Here is a 15949-nt window from a genome sequence, read left to right as displayed (position 1 = left end):
AGCAGAGAAAATGGAGCCCTCTGTACAGAAGAAAGCCTTGTTCAGTTATTGTCTTCCACTAAGAGGTCTGCCCAGGCTTCAAGAAAATTATCATCTGGAAAGGATACACAGCCTTTCCTTCTGTGCAAAGAGAAGGAAAATACTCATAATTCAACAATAAAGTGAAAACATGGAGCAGGCTACTGATGCAAATACAAGCTAGAGACAGCTCATGCGGGCCGGACTTTGCTGGTATTATTTACCTGCGGTGAAGGACTTGCAAAGAATGAGTGGCTGTGACCTAACAGAACAGGGGCACATGGGGCCATTGGAGGAGAACAGCCATCCACCCTCAGAAAGAGAGAAAAGGCACATTCACTTCAGGAGACGTGTTTCAGGAAACCAAAATGGGAGCAAGCTGGAAACAGAAGTGGAAATTCCCACACAAGAGCCTCTCTCCTGGCTGGGTGTGTTTGTGTTTTTCTTTTCTCAGCTGGGCCAGGCACAGAGACTCAAATGGCATGCAGCCTTCCTGCTGCCAGTGGTTGGAGTTTTCTAGGGGTAGTTAGGATGTGCTTCTTGCCCAAGACAGATTGATGGGGGAATCAAAACTGCATGCCAGAGAAAACTGCCAATTCAAAGCCACATGGATTGTCTGCAGGGTGTGTCTAGCTCCTGTGTTCATCTCAGGAAATGCAAGAAGTGTAGATAATTCCCTCAGAATAAAAAGCACAAGCAAAGGCCTCTCCTGTTGCCATTCTTGTACTGCATACCCTCCAACTGACCTGATTTGACTAGGACAGTCCCAATTAATCTCAATTTTAATCTGTGAAATATTGGTAGGTATGGCACTGTTATCCTCTTGTGTCAAGCTTCTGATACTTTTTCACAGAGCACAAGGACCATCCAATCCAGCCCCCTGCCATGCAGAAATACACAATCAAAGTGCCCCCAACAGATGGCCATCCAGCCTCTGTTTAAAAACCTCCAAAGAAGGAGACTCCAGCACACTCCAAGGGAGTGTGTTCTACTGTCAAACAGCTCTTGCTGTCAAGATGTTCTTCCTAATGTTGAGGCTGAATCTCTTTTCCTGTAGTTGGCATCCAATGCTCTGGGTAGTATTATCTAGAGGAGCAGAAAACAAGCTTGCTCCATCCTCAATATGACAATTTTTCAAATTCTTAAACAGGGCTATCATATCACCTCTTAACCTTCTTTTCTCCAGGGTAAACATACCCAACACCCTAAGTCTCTCCTCATAGGGCATGGCTTCACATTTTGCTTGTCCTCTTCTGGACGCTTTCTCTCCTCATCCCCCAAATCTTGTATTCCTTGTACTATACAGGGAGTAGCAAAGCATATCCCATTCCTGCAGAACTGCATTGAAAGTTTACTCTTCCAGTGTATCTATTAACTTGAGAGTGATTCTGTGTCCTTCTTTTAAGGCTTGTAGTTTTTAGTTTGAACCAGACCTGGTGTATCTTGCAGCAGCATCTTTGTGGTGAGGAAAAGGGCTGGTCAAGGGTAACCTTTATAGTGTTTATGGCTTTGCTGAATTTCTCATACTTTTGTTACCATTGCCCTGAACTTCTATTTTTGACATTTTCCTATCTTGTATCTCTTATGAGAGACATGCAGACTAAAAGTATGTGAATGAGCAAATAAACTTTTAACAGTGATGAAAAGGATATTCACATTAGAGCAAGAAGTTCTACCTCTGTAATGTGCAAAACACATTAAACCTGTCAAACCTGCCAGTATCCATATCTTTAGCTTTACAGACACCTTGGAAAGTTGGCTGGTCTGAAGACGCAGCCAGGAGCAAGTGGTGTACGACTTGTCTAATGACTCACTGTCTGCATTATCCCAGGGATGCCTCAGTCTCAGCATGAACTTCTCTGTAAGGCTTAGAAAAGCTGAGCCCTCCACCATCCTCTGGCCTTCTTCAAGCCCCTCCCTTAGTCTCTCATTCACTTCTCCTCTTTACTGCCTTTAACTTAGGTGGTCATAGTTCAAAGAAGCCCTTTGGAACTGATACACCACTGCTCGGTTCTTTCATGCTCCTTTGCTGCTGCTTTTACAGCTGCAAACATGAATGTGAAAAACTTTTTCATCGTACTCCTTCTGGGTTTGGTAGTGATTCTTGGCTTGCTTTGCATCTTGTTGACCAGAGGTGGAAATTGCGATTCCTCATCAGCACGAACTTTTCCGCAACACCTTCACAGTGAACGAAGCTGGCTCTTTGCTGACTTGACCCAAGAAGAAATGCTCCATGTTGTTAAGTACCTGAAGTCCAATCTTGGGGCAATATTAGAAGATGCTTCTCATGGGAATCCTTCTGACAACTGCATTTATTCCATCGGCTTGCAGTTGCCACTCAAAGCAACATCTCTCTCATACCTTGATCATGGAGGAAGCCGCCCGCCTAGGCAAGCGTTAGCTGTGGTGTACTTTGGCAACCAGCCACTTCCAAATGTCACTGAGTATGTGGTGGGCCCACTGCCGGAACCAACCTACCACCAGGATGTGACAGTGCAGACGTACGGAGGGCAGATACCTTATCATCGCAGACCTCCCTTACTAGTTGAATACAAAAAGATGGCACACTTTCTGCATAGTACAGTATTTCCCACAGCCCCAAGATTCATGCAAGAAGTCATCAACTATGATGGGACTAACCTAGCAGCTGTGACTACATCTCCCCGGGGACTGAGATCTGGGGATCGTCAAACATGGCTAGTCCTGTTTCAGAAAGTCAATGGCTATTTCTTACACCCTGTTGGGCTGGAGGTGCTGCTCGATCACAGTAGCCTGAATGTCTCCCATTGGAATGTGAAGAAAGTGTTTTACAATGGTCAGTACTACAGGGACTTGGCACAACTGGAGAGAGAATTTGCTGAGGGGTGTGTGAATGTGGAGAAGATAAAAAGGGTGCCACTTGATGGTGGATTTTCCTCTATGAAGCCCAGAGTGAACCCTGCTGAGCCAGGCCCTTTAACTTATGAACCATCTGGGCCACGCTATAATGTGAGAAACAACCAGGTCTACTCCTCATCTTGGAATTTTGCCTTCAGAATGGATCTAAATAGAGGCCCATGTCTCTTTGATATCAGGTTCAAAGGGCAAAGGATTGTCTATGAGCTCAGTGTACAGGACACAATGTCCGTCTATGGTTCCAGCAACCCTGGTGGGATGTCAACCCGGTACATGGATGCAAGTTTTGGAATTGGACACTACACAAACTCACTTTTGCGAGGGGTTGACTGCCCCTATTCTGCCACCTACCTTGATGTTTCCTTTTTAATTGAAGCAGAAAGGCCCACTGTTATCCAAGATGCCTTCTGTGTTTTTGAGCAGGACTTGGGGACTCCATTTCGGCGCCATTATTCCAACCTTCATTCTCTCTACTATGGAGGGCTGCCTGGCACTGCACTGGTCTTGCGCTCTGTGACTACTGTTGGCAACTATGACTATATCTGGGACTTTGTCTTCTATCCAAATGGAGCCATTGAAAGCAAAGTCCATCCCACGGGCTATATAATGTCATCTTTTCTTCATGATGATGGGTTTGATTTTGGAAATAGGGTTGGCGACCATACCCTGGGGACAATCCACACCCACTTTGCCGGCTTCAAAGTGGACCTAGATGTTGGTGGTAAGTGTCTGCATAGTCCAATTTCCCATTTCCAGTACATTGATTCAAAAATATGCTGTGGAGGGGGCCGTTCTCTGTATTTTGAACTTTCTACAGTCTTCTTGTGCATAGTCCTTTGGCTCCTCTAGATGGGGCACATGTGTTGGTAGATCTCAGTATTTGTTGCTGTAGTTCTTGGGGTTTTAAAAATATATTCAAATGATGTTTTTGTTGTCCTGGACTATTTTTTGGTAGTTCCCATCCTCCAGTGAGTTTCTTTTAAATTTTAGAACATATCAGAATAAAAAAGTCTCCATCTCTTCTTTTCACTTCTGTTTTACATTTTTTTTCCCCTTAAAGTTGTAATGCATTAGTGCATCACAGTAATACACTTTTGCAATATAGTACTACAATCTAAAAAAGAATGAATGAGGATAATAATAATAATAATACTGTTTATTTATAGCCCGCTTTTCCAAAGAGATCAAAGCGGGTTACAACAAAGGATATTTGCCTTTCAAACCATGGGATCATCTCAGAAAACCATGCCCCTAGTTTTAAATAGGTTTAAAGAGCCCTAGTACTGATCCAAAAAAGTTGCTACTAATAGCCTCCAAAATGAATGGAAGGATTGGGTGCGGAAGCAATAACAACCAGCAAAACCCAAAGAACTATATTGCAAGAACTCATGCTTCTTTAGATCAGTTTGGAAGAACTCCTTGTCTTTGCAATATAGATGTTTACAATGAGTTTTCTGTGCTGATTTTTGGACCTAATGGGTGACGCTAACTATAACTATTCCAAGGGTAGCATGTCCTGTGTTAGTCCAGGCTTCATATTTGTGATCTCCCTGCTGCAGGTTAATATGTTCTCTATACTCCTTTTGATACCTGCATCAATAGATAGTGGTTACTGAATGATCTGACTTTCTGATAAGCTATTCAATTGTTCTGCAGCCATATATCTATCTGCCAAGTCTCAGAAAATAGCCAGACACCTGTGTATCTTCCTCTTCTACCACAGTTTTTGGAACCATTGTCCAGAATGTTTGATTCCCTTTGATTTTAAATATGATCTCTTGGTTGTTTCGGTCTCTTTTGTGAACCTATTAAATGGAGCATAAATTGTGCTACAGAATACATCTATCATACTGCATTTGGGTGCCTGCTGCACAATTCCCCTGTCCTCTGGAACTGGCCACCTCTTGGGAACTTCTTTTACATTGGGGGAGAAGGGGAGCACAGCTGTTCCCTTTGCTTTGCAATGAGCCCCATCTGGTGGCTAAAGGGTTATGCTTCTTGTAGCCTTACATGAGTGCATGCATGTGTGAAGGGCTTCCTTCTGAGACAGTACACATCCAGAAGTACACATCCTTCTTTCAATCTTCTGGCACAATAGCCAAAGTAGATAATTGTGTAGAGATATCTTCTTTGGTTTCTGATTCATGAAATTTGAAAAGAACCTGAAGCTACAACTGGAAGCAGGGAGAAGAGGAACTAATAAGAAATGATGTCTGGTGAGGGTGACACCAATAGCAAATCCACTCCAAATTTTAAAGAAACTTTCCTCAAAAATAGGTCCAGTACCTCATACAGCTTCGTTAAATTTGGGGTTAGACCCAGAGTGGATTTAAACTCTTCCTGGACATCAGGAGTATTCAGAGGTCATTCCTCTTCCTGCTATGTGTTTGCTCAGGCTATCCCGATGAACTCCCCCCCCCCACCTCCCCATAGGTAGAAAAGACAGGCAGATCTGAGATATTTCTTGATGGAGGATTGCTAGTGTTACTGTTCAAAAGATATTGGGCATCTATTCCATCTTGTAGTCCTTTGAGGAGAAAGGAAGAAAAGATAGATGAAGCAGTGGGAAAGCATGGAAGAATTACACATAGCCACGCAGAAGGAGTGAGAAGGACAAAAGTTTGGATTACCAATATGGCATGGCAATTCTTGTGGATAGCCATATTGAAGACATAAAAGGGAAAGATTAGATGATGATGATGATGATGATGATGATGATGATGATGATGATGATGATGTATTTCTTACCAGCCTCTCCCCAAGGCTAGTCTAGTCCTGGCCAGTTGAAGTAAATGTTCCCCAGGCCATAGGAACTACGTCTATTAGACTGATATCAAGACCCACAAGTTGAGATCCTGTGCCTCTGGGAAAAGAAAACTGGTGACAGAAGCTTTGGGAGCAGTTCCAAACAGGCTGATGAAACATCTGAAAGAAACCATCCTAAATAGGCTCATAGCAGCACAATTACAAAAAGTGACACTACCATGGAACATGCCACATTATCTGATCATACCTATATTCTATCACTAATGGTCCAGAATTTGCCAGTAACATCTAGTAGATTAACATTGAAAAACTACAAAACAGTGATACCTTTTCTTATTGTGCCCAGTAAAAGTATCAATGTTTTGTGGATTTGGGATGTTATTATAGTTTGCTATATCGCCAACATGGCTACCTCTCCATATATATAACCTAGTAGATTGTGAAACCAGGGTGAGAATAAAAGTAGCAGCAGAAGATTGCATTATCTGATCTTTCCATGATGTTTCCTGAACAAAGCAGAGTGATTGCCACATAAGTACTACTGTATGTATGGAAGAGCATTCCATGGTGGAGAAAACATACACTCACTTCCTCTGTTCCTGATTATAATTTCAGAGACTGCTTTTTCTATTTTAAATGCAGGTTCATTTGTCCCCTATATAGTTAGCTCTAGACTGATTTTCCCAGCAGTGTGCCTATAGAGCATTGGCTGCATCTGCACTGCAGTGATAGTTCAGGCTGACATTGCTTTAACTCAATCCATTTGGGAGAGGCGGGAAAATATAAATTTATTATTATTATTATTATTATTATTATTATTATTATTATTTGTCATGGGTCAATGCCATGGAATTCTGAGAACTGTAGTTTGTTGTAGCACCAGAGCTCTCTGACAGAAGTCTAAATGTCTCAGAAAACTACAGTTCCCAGAATTCCATAGCACTGAGCCACGACAGTTAAAGTGATGTCATCCTGGATTATTCCTGCAGTGTGGATGCAGTCATAGGTGGGAAGCACAAGCACTCTACAGATCTTTTTTACTAGAGAGTAGCAGGATCAGAAGAAAACCAAGAATGCGGGAGGTCAGCTATGAAAGAACTAGTTAGTAATGATCTTAAAGTGCAAAGATATACAACTGAACACTAAAGCTAGAATCATCCAAGCCATTGTATTTCCCATCACCATGTATCGATGCAAGAGCTGGACAGTTAAAAAAGAAGAAAAGAAGAAAATCAATTCATTTGAGATGTGGTGCTGGAGACTAGTGCTGAGGATACTGTAGACAGCCAAAATGACAAACAAATGGGTACTACAACAGATCAATCCTGAAATCTCTCTGGAAGCCAAGATGACTAAACTGAGGCTGTCTTACTTTGGTCACATCATGAGAAGACATGACTGACTGGAAAAAACAATAATGCTAGGAAAGGTGGAGGGAAGTAGAAAGAGATGAAGGCTGCATGCTAAATGGATGGACTCTATTAAAGAGATCAAGAGTATGAGTTTGCAGGAACTAAGCAGAACAGTGGCGGGGAGGGCATCTTGGAGATGTCTCATCCACAGGGTTGGCATGAGTCAAGACCAGCTTGAGGGCAGTTAACAACAACAAACAGGATCTGGGGAATTTGCTGTGATAGTTCTGAACTGGTTCATAGTACTATAGATATGGGAAAGACTTGATAAGTTAATGTGTCCATCCTCTTCCTCCTGGGGGCAGGATGTCCTGTACTTAAGTGGCTCTATTTCCATCTGGATAGCTGCCAGTAACAGAGAACTGACAATCCTGTGAATCCACTTTTCTTAGTACAGACCTTTGAAGTGTTAAGAATGAGGGCTTTTCCTAATGTTTAACCTAAACTTAGCAATTCTGAGCAATTTTCTTTTTTTATCTTGTCCCCAAATGATAAGGCAGCTAATGCCCCCCCCCCCCCTCATTTTCTCATTCTCTCATACAATGTGTTATTGAATCAGTCAGGAATTTTCCTAATAATGACATGGAATCGCTGAGGGAGGTAATCTGAGGATCTGGAGTGAGCTATTTCTTGCTTACATCTACATTACGTGGGGTCATAGTCAAACTGAGAAAAGTTATTTTTTTTAACAAAGTATTTGTTATAATTGTAGTTCTCACCCTCACCCCTCATAAATCATTACTCCTATTTCTTCTTGTTATGTGCCCTCAAGTCAATTCCAATATATTGTGACCATAACATAATTTTATTGGCAAGATTCATTCAGAGATTGGCCATTGCCTTTCCCTAAGACTGTGATTTACCCAAGTCACCCAATGGGTTTCCATGGCTGAGCAGGTAACTGAACCCTGGTTTCTGAATGTCCTAGTCCTGCATTCAAACCACTATACTATTTGCTGACTTTTCTGAGCATCAGACTCAAGTCTGAGGATCATATCTAGCTTATGAGACTGATATACAGATACTATCTACTAAACTAAGCTGCTACTTTAATCACATTATAGGATATATGAAGCAGGCTTTCACTACAACCAGAGGAGGTTTGCTGTTCCCTTCCTCTGTGGCTGAGAGGGTATGTGAGTTGCCCAGGTTGCTCAGTAAATGTTCATAGCTGAGTGGGAATTTGAACCCTGGAGTCCTAGTCGCACACTCAGATAACTAAACTTGACTGGTTCTTTACTATTAGGACTGTGATTTTTAAAAATAACACATTAGTTTCTCAAAAGTAATGGAGAGTCTTACAAAAGAAATACTTGAATGCAGCAAGCCACTGGCCTGTGGCGCAAAACAAACAATGCTCCTTATTCATTGTCCATAAGAGAATAAAAAAGCAGCAAGAGCCCCAGCATGAGCCAGTGTTGGAACCATGAAGTTTATCACATGGGGCTTAAACCGTTCCCCAGCGCGTTCTAACGGGGGCGAGCGGGGGTGCGCACGGAACGCGATGGGCACCGGATGGGGCCCAAAACGCGACTTTATCGCACGGGGGGACGCCGACGCCGCCACGCGTTCCCATCGCGTCCCAATTCGGTTCCAGAGGGCGCCATTTCTGGGAACTGTTTCAAAGCGTCCCCAGAAATGGCGCCCTCTGGAACCGAATTAGTCAATATTGTAAGTCATCTTGGGTCCAATGCCGGGAAGGATATAGGTGGGTTGGGTGGGATGAAGAAGTAAATTCCCTGCCACCATTTAGTGAGGCAACATACCCACAACTATAAATTTAACCCAAAAAGTTACAGTGAAACCTCAAATGGGGTGATAATATCCATCTTTTAGTTACAATAGTAATGTGGCCATACCTTATTTATTGGAAAAAGGCATTATTCTAAGTAACTAGTTATTTGGAGTTATAGTACTTGACTTCCAAGTTATGTTCAGAGAAGTGCTAAACAGGTATTAGATTGTTGATGCCCAATGTGGAGATCAGTGAGTTCAAATTCAGACCTGGCCTGGTAGTGGTGCTGTGGTTAAGTCTATTAAGAAAGATGAGTTTCAGCCTGCTGCAGATGATGTTGACCTTTCTGTTAAAGGATCAGATTTGCAGTCTGGTCATGATGCTCACTGGTTTTCTCCTTAGAGGCTCAAATGACAATGGCATTTATATTGAGGTCACTAAAGAAGGATTTCAAGTGTAATAGATGGCAACTAAAGGAAGGGACTTTTCAGTGGTGGCATCACACAAATGGAATTTTTAAGATTCAAGAAAATGATGTTTTGGGATCGCAACTCCCAGAATCTCAAATAATACACCAGCCAATATGTGTTACTGGCTTGTAGATTCTGGGAGCGGATGTCTAAAAGTATAATGTTTCCTCGGCTCTGCTATTCTCACCCTTCTTACCTTTTGCCTATTTTGCACCTTCCTTGCAGGCTAGATAAAACCTCTTTTCCTACAAGCTTTTTTTCTAAAAGTTCTGAGCTTTGGCTGATTAAAATTACTGCTTTTAATGACTGTTTGACATTGTACTGATTTTTATTGCTAAGGGACTTCTGCTAGACTAGTGGGATTTTTTACCTTTATTTCTTTATTTCTTTGAAACCCCCCCCCCCCCATCCCCTTCCCTTACCCCATCCCCTGTCACAAACTGCTTTGGAAATTTCCTTCCAGCATGAGGTTGGGCCGAAATTGGAAGAAAAACAAATGTAGAGACCCCCTTGGACTTGTCCTGCAGTTTGTTGAAGGCTTGCCACATTTTATTTTATTTTATTTTCTCTTTCCCTCTGCTATTTACAGAACCTTAATGTAAGATTCATCTTCGCAAAGCAGCTTTAAGTATTAGCAAAGATCTCTCTCTGGAGTTTATCAAAGGGGAGGAATTTCTCTTAAATTCGAATGAAAAGAAAGTGGAGCCAAAATGCATTCACTTAAAGTCGCTAGTTTCGCGCAATTACGTGAATACGCATTGCATTCGAACTGGCTTCCCATTGCCCGAAAATAGCATGCCTTTGCTCGAATTGGCGTTTGGCAGTATATCACACAATAACGTTAAACCCCATGACTGCATTCAGATTGCCATCGGATTATACTTCCAATTCCCCTTGTCTGATAAACTCCTTTGAATACTTCCTAGTCTATCAATATGCTGTTTGAATTCTGGTGCCCAAATCTGAGCAGAGAATGCCAAATGAGATTTTAGCAACACCAAATCCCTGCATATTGAATTTCTTTTAAAAAAATTACTATGGTCATTCCCCTCAACCTTTATCCCTCAATAATATTAGAATAATAAAATCATTTTAACCATCCCTAGAAGGCATGGCAATAGCTGTTGTGAAAAAATGCTGCTTTTCTTTAAAACGAGGTGCACCTTCTCCATGCACCTTGTTTACATGTAGAATTCAGTTCAATTATTTATTTAAATGCCCCAAAGCACATTTCTTGTAAATAAAGTGCACGGGGATCATGCCACTTGTTTTAAGGAAAAGCTACACTGTTTGTCACCACTTCAGCAAATCTGGTGGGGGCAGTAAGGAGCCGTCTGGAAATTACTCACCTTGTATGAATACCGCAAAGGTTTATGAAGGGATAGATCATCCTTCAAATCCCAAGCCGTGTAGGACTTTAAAGATAATAACTGGCATTTGGATTTTGCTCTGAAATAGATTGGGAGCTGCAGTAGTGTCACTGAGTTGATGTCACCTGGTGCAAAGAGGGGCAAACTGCCTTGCTGCCTCAGCCCAGCCAGACTGGTCAATTCAAGATATAGCCATGTTAGTCTGAAGAATCAGTATATAGCGAAATCTTGTAGCACCTTTGAGACTAACTAAAGAAAGAAGTTGGTAGCGTGAGCTTTCGTAGACTTATGTCTAGACTTAAGTCAACGAAAGCTCATGCTGCCAACTTCTTTCTTTAGTTGGTCTCAAAGGTGCTACAAGATCTCTCTAAATACAGAACGGTCAACTGATGTTAATGCAACGAAAGCTCATTGTTAGAAGAAGCAAAAATGGAAAAATGAATAATTATTCACATGGAAACCACAAACCTATATGTACTCAGCTCTGTCTAAGATCCATTGAACTCAAGGGGGCTCGATTGAAGTATACATGAGTAGGCAGACATCTTACATGCATGCCCTGTAAGAGAAGGGTTGGGTTTAGATGAATGTGATGGGGGGGAAATTGTATACTACTACTACTACTACTACTACTACTACAACTAATAATAATAATAATAATATTTCTTACCCACCTCTCCCCATGGATCAAGGTGCAGAACAACAACAATGAAGAGATAAACAACATCAGTTTAAACCAGTATAGTCTGGTTTTGGAACATACCACGCCATTAGAAGTATTTCCTTATTACCAGCACAGATTTTTTCCATTTGTTGTGCAACAACCCCCTTCAACAAATCAAAAAATCAATGTTAGTAAACAAATGGAGGCCTTGTCCTCAGGGTATTTGCTTGTTTCTTTCAAGGCCTCTCTTCACACACTTATTCATCCATCCCATAGACGTTCTTGTTTATATAAAGGCAAGAGTTCTCTCCAGCTTCAAGCTTCTTTCCCACTGTTCACAAACATCGCAGAATTCGCTTCACTTAGTCAGCCCTCTGTGCTGCAGGGATGTTATCAAAACAATTCCAAGAACATATTTGAAGCACAAACTTCACATGATAAGATTTTTATTTTATTTTTATTTTTTTGTCCTGAGGAAAGCAATTTCCTCAAAATGTTCTCTGCACCTTCTGGGTGTTTGCGTGTGCAATTCAACCTTGTTTGTCGCTTCCTGAGCGGCTTTCTGTGCAGCTATTGTGTTAGTAGTAACTATGGTGATTACATTTTTCATATTAAAAAACTTACCTTATATACTCCACTATAAGTCGCCCTCATGTATAAGGCGAGGGCAAATTTGGGGGCTAAAATTATGGCTTTTGCTATGATCCGTGGATAAGTCGAGAGTAAAACTTAGGGGCACATAGCAAAGGATCTAAAGGATGAAGCAAAGCAAAACAATGTCAAAGAACTTACAAAATTCCAGCAGACATAACTCTTTGTGCTTATTCTTAAGGCTGGATGGATGAGAGAGTAGAGGGGGTCGGTGCTTCTAGGACAGATTATACTCTTGCTTTTCACCAGGAGATGGTTCCTTCTTTCAAATAAGAGTTAAGATACAGTACTTACATTGACCCACGGATAAGTCGACCCAGGTTTTTTGGGTCAGTTTTTTGACCTAAATTTCTAGACTTATACATGAGTATATACAGGAAAGAAAAAGGTAAAGCACCTTTTTTTGAAAAGAAACACAGTATAAGAGGGGAATGCTTTCTGGGGAATGTTTATAGAGGGACATTTTATGAGCCATGTCCCCATGCCCTTTGCCATCTCCCATGCCCTCCTTGCTGAAGTTTTTTGCTATTTTTACTCCATAGGTAGATGTCCTAAATGCCCTAAAGGCACCAAATCCCATTTGATCTTTGAAGCTAAAAAGGGTCAATCCCAGTTAGTACTTGGATGAGAGACCCCCCCCCCCCCAAAGAATACCAGGTGCTGTTGGCTGCATTTCAGAGGAAGGAATTGGCAAAACCACTGCTATTTTTTTGCCTAAGAAAACCCTATTAAATTCATGGGTCACCACATGTCACAGTGGGGAGCTACAAGTTACAAGCATGATGGGCCAGGATAGCAAAGAACAGGAATAATAATAATAATAATAATGAATGTATAATTATTATAATAATAATTGTTATTATTTTTATTGTGTTTGTAACAACAGCAAATAAGCAATGCACAGCATCAATTAAAACACATTAATTAAAACATGCAACAGTTTAAAAAGACAAATAAGTCATACACACAGTATTCTAAAACAACCCACATTTAAAATTCATCGTTTAAAAATCATTTGGGTAAGGCTGCTGGAAGGCTATAACATGTTGTCTCATAGTGTAGCATGTGCACATGAGAAGAAAGGAAACTTCAGAGTGTGTGTGTGTGTTTAGGGGGAATAGGAGAGATAAGAAAGTGAATGGTGAGCATGGATGGGAATCGAGAAATAAATGGGAAGAATTTTGGACGAAAGAGATGTCACACACTCAAAGAGTGGAAGAAAGACCAGTTCCCGAATAATGTGTGGACTTGGATGAAGAGACATATGCATGACATGCTGTTGCAAAACTACCAAAAAGGAATACAGAGAAGGAGGATAGAGGAAACAGATGACCAACAATGGACAGTATCAACAACACAGATACACAGTTATTGCCAAAAATACAAGAGAGGAGGAAGACTTTGGAAAAGGTAAGCAGTTGGAGGGAAAGGGGGAGAGAGAGTTTGGCCAATTGTATTTGGGGCCAGAAGTTCAAAATAGTATATTAAAATATTTTACACAGCTCAAATAGGGGAGATTTAAAGCAAACGTATTTGGGGGCCAGAAATAAAGAATATATATTCTGTGGTCACAGATCTATCAAGTATTAAAAAGTGTAGTTGCTGATAGACAGATATCTATAATATAGAGATTTCAAAAGAAACATTTATTTGAACAGAACTGATTTGACTATTTTAAAATTGTTTCTTTTTCTGGGGGTTAAGAAAGATTTCAGTGTAGTAATAATTATTCAAAATATAGTCCATTCACTTACCTCAAATGAGGATTAAAATGTTAAGGTTAAGTTAAGAAATCAAACATGCATGTGCACATGGGTATATTTATTGCTTTAACCACCAGGTGTTTTAATAAGTACAGAGGGATATAGGAAACTTTGTTTATTGTTATACGTGATTAGGTTACTATGATCATTAGAAGTAAATTGATTTAAATGGAAAACAGTAACTGATTTATCTTTCTCTTACAGGTATTGCTGCTGCAACAGCCATTGTTCCAAATCCAGATATCAAACAAGACGTGGACAGGCCCTTCTTGGCTTGAATAATGTGGCAACCTGGTAGGATTATGAAATAGTTGGAAGACTTAGGATCAGAAGAAGAAAGAGCTGCTAAAGAAGTGCAGTTCTTGTTACCACCCAATAAGTATAGACATTGGTGCAGCAATAAAGTATAGAGCAAATGTGGTAACCCTTAAAGACAGCCTCTTTCCATATGTTGCTGTCAAGTTTCATATAATAAAGAAGAATGTGTTTAGTATATTGTGAATATGATGTGCCCTTCCAGTTTTGTCTCAGGATTTCTTTATTTCGTGTGTGTGTGTGTGTGTTTCACAATATAAATGTAGAGACATGGAAAGAAATCCTGGTGGTCAGTGGAGGAAGAAAGATAGAAAAGAGGCTTTAGATAGCAACAGGATGATGGATCTTAAAAACACTGAGCAGTGCCAATATCACTGTTGAAGTGTCTGTTTCCCTAAATATTCCCAAGGGAATTCTTGTTAGATTGTTTTTTCTTAACAGCAGTACTCATCAATAATGTATATGAGATTCATATTTTTAATGTAGGGTATTGAATAATGGAACTGTTTCCATCTCCTTCCAATTCAAAATAGGGACAAGGGGTACAGAGAGGTGTAAAATCAAGGATGAGATTTTTCACCAGCACTCCGATAAGGTTTTTGTGCAGCAAAGTAGCAGGAATTGAAACTACAGGTCAGAATTTGAGCTTACAGAGGTCAAAAGAGCCCCTCCAGCCTCAAAAAGAAGAGCCCAAAGCCTGAACTGTCAAAATCAGAAAACCAGTCATCCATTTTTGACTTGTTTTTAACCCAGCCCTATTTTCAGGCCTGCTGAAGCTCATGGTGGCTGCTGGGGTAAAATGGAGCCCCCAGTCCTGCCCAGGTTGCGCACCTCTGCTTTCCATATTCTTCTTTCTTGGCAATGATCTTGTGAACGGCACAGGAGGGTGTCAGTTGTCATGTGTCTTGGGGAAATTGGGAAAGGAGCTTATATATACCCCCTCTTGTTTCTCCAAACCAAATCCTGTGGCTGGCATCATATCAGTTAGTCCAAACTAGAGTAAACCCATTTCATCATTTGTTGTAATTCAGCATGTAGGTAAATTCTATTCATACAGGGGGTCTAACCTAGTCAGGACTAACAACAGGATTTAAGCTACTGTCTGTCTAATGTAAAAGTGTATGCTTTGGTAAATCCGGAGGCTAATATTTTATTTTATTTTATTTGGAAACTGCTACAGGCCATGTCACATCCACACCACTGAATTTTGGGGACAAACTGTGGTGTCTGAAAAAAGCCTTTTAAAATGGGCAAAATTTCAGCCACAACCCACAAAGAAAACACACATCTTCAAATCAAACATTTCTGGCTTTCTGGAAAGATTTTTCCTCCAAAATTTCCTCCATGGACTTTTTTGGGGGGAAGGCATTTTGGAGCGGCAAAAATGGCCTTGGGAGCTGCATGTTTCCCACATTTGATATAAGTATTTATAAGCATTTGATATAAGTATTATGTTATAAGTCCCCCAGATCTGCATTCTTTAACGTTTTTTATTTAATCAGGGGGCATATTTTATCCTTCAGATTGGCAAAGCTTCTATTGAATGAGACTTATAAATTCCTCTTCAGTATCTCTCCCCGCACACATCTCTTTTATCCTGGTTTGCTCCCAAATTATGATAATCTTTCAAATCTTTTGTGTCCTTCTATCATCCAAGTTTTTTTCAGATTACCTCTGCAATAAGAGCCTGAGTCAGGATGCAGTAGCTATAAGGGCCAGATCCTTTCCAGGCCCTTCATATCATGTACATAGTCTAGAAATGCTTTATCTGTTTCCAGCTTTTCCACTTGCATCTTCTGTCTTCTATGGAGTTATGAAGACTATAAGAGGTACCTCATAATGGCTGCAGCTTATCTCCTTCAATGTCAGTTCAAACCAGCATGGACAGGT

General features: G+C 40.7%; 1 protein-coding gene across 1 annotated transcript; it reads left to right on the top strand.

The window, feature by feature from the left end:
• The first annotated feature begins 2043 nt into the window (after nt 1-2043).
• On the top strand, nt 2044-14022 carry LOC149309300 (amine oxidase [copper-containing] 2-like). The gene is made up of 2 exons (XM_089532206.1): nt 2044-3634; nt 13949-14022. Exons 1-2 carry the CDS (start codon nt 2071-2073, stop codon nt 14020-14022), a joined length of 1638 nt encoding a protein of 545 aa, XP_089388332.1. The 5' UTR covers nt 2044-2070.
• Nucleotides 14023-15949: the final 1927 nt, after the last annotated feature.

The sequence above is a fragment of the Sceloporus occidentalis genome, unplaced genomic scaffold (genome assembly GCF_023333645.1).
Source record: "Sceloporus occidentalis isolate IW3139 unplaced genomic scaffold, rSceOcc1.0.p SCAF_7, whole genome shotgun sequence".
Taxonomy (NCBI): Eukaryota; Metazoa; Chordata; class Lepidosauria; order Squamata; family Phrynosomatidae; genus Sceloporus; species Sceloporus occidentalis.
The sequence above is the reverse complement of the archived record's forward strand: the minus strand, read 5'-3'. Positions and strand labels throughout refer to the sequence as shown.

Coding starts and splice junctions, on each gene's coding strand:
- LOC149309300 (XM_089532206.1), top strand. CDS start 2,071: ATGAATGTGAAAAACTTTTTCATCGTACTCCTTCTGGGTTTGGTAGTG. Junction 3,635..13,948: donor AGTGGACCTAGATGTTGGTG/GTAAGTGTCTGC, acceptor TTTCTCTTACAG/GTATTGCTGCTGCAACAGCC.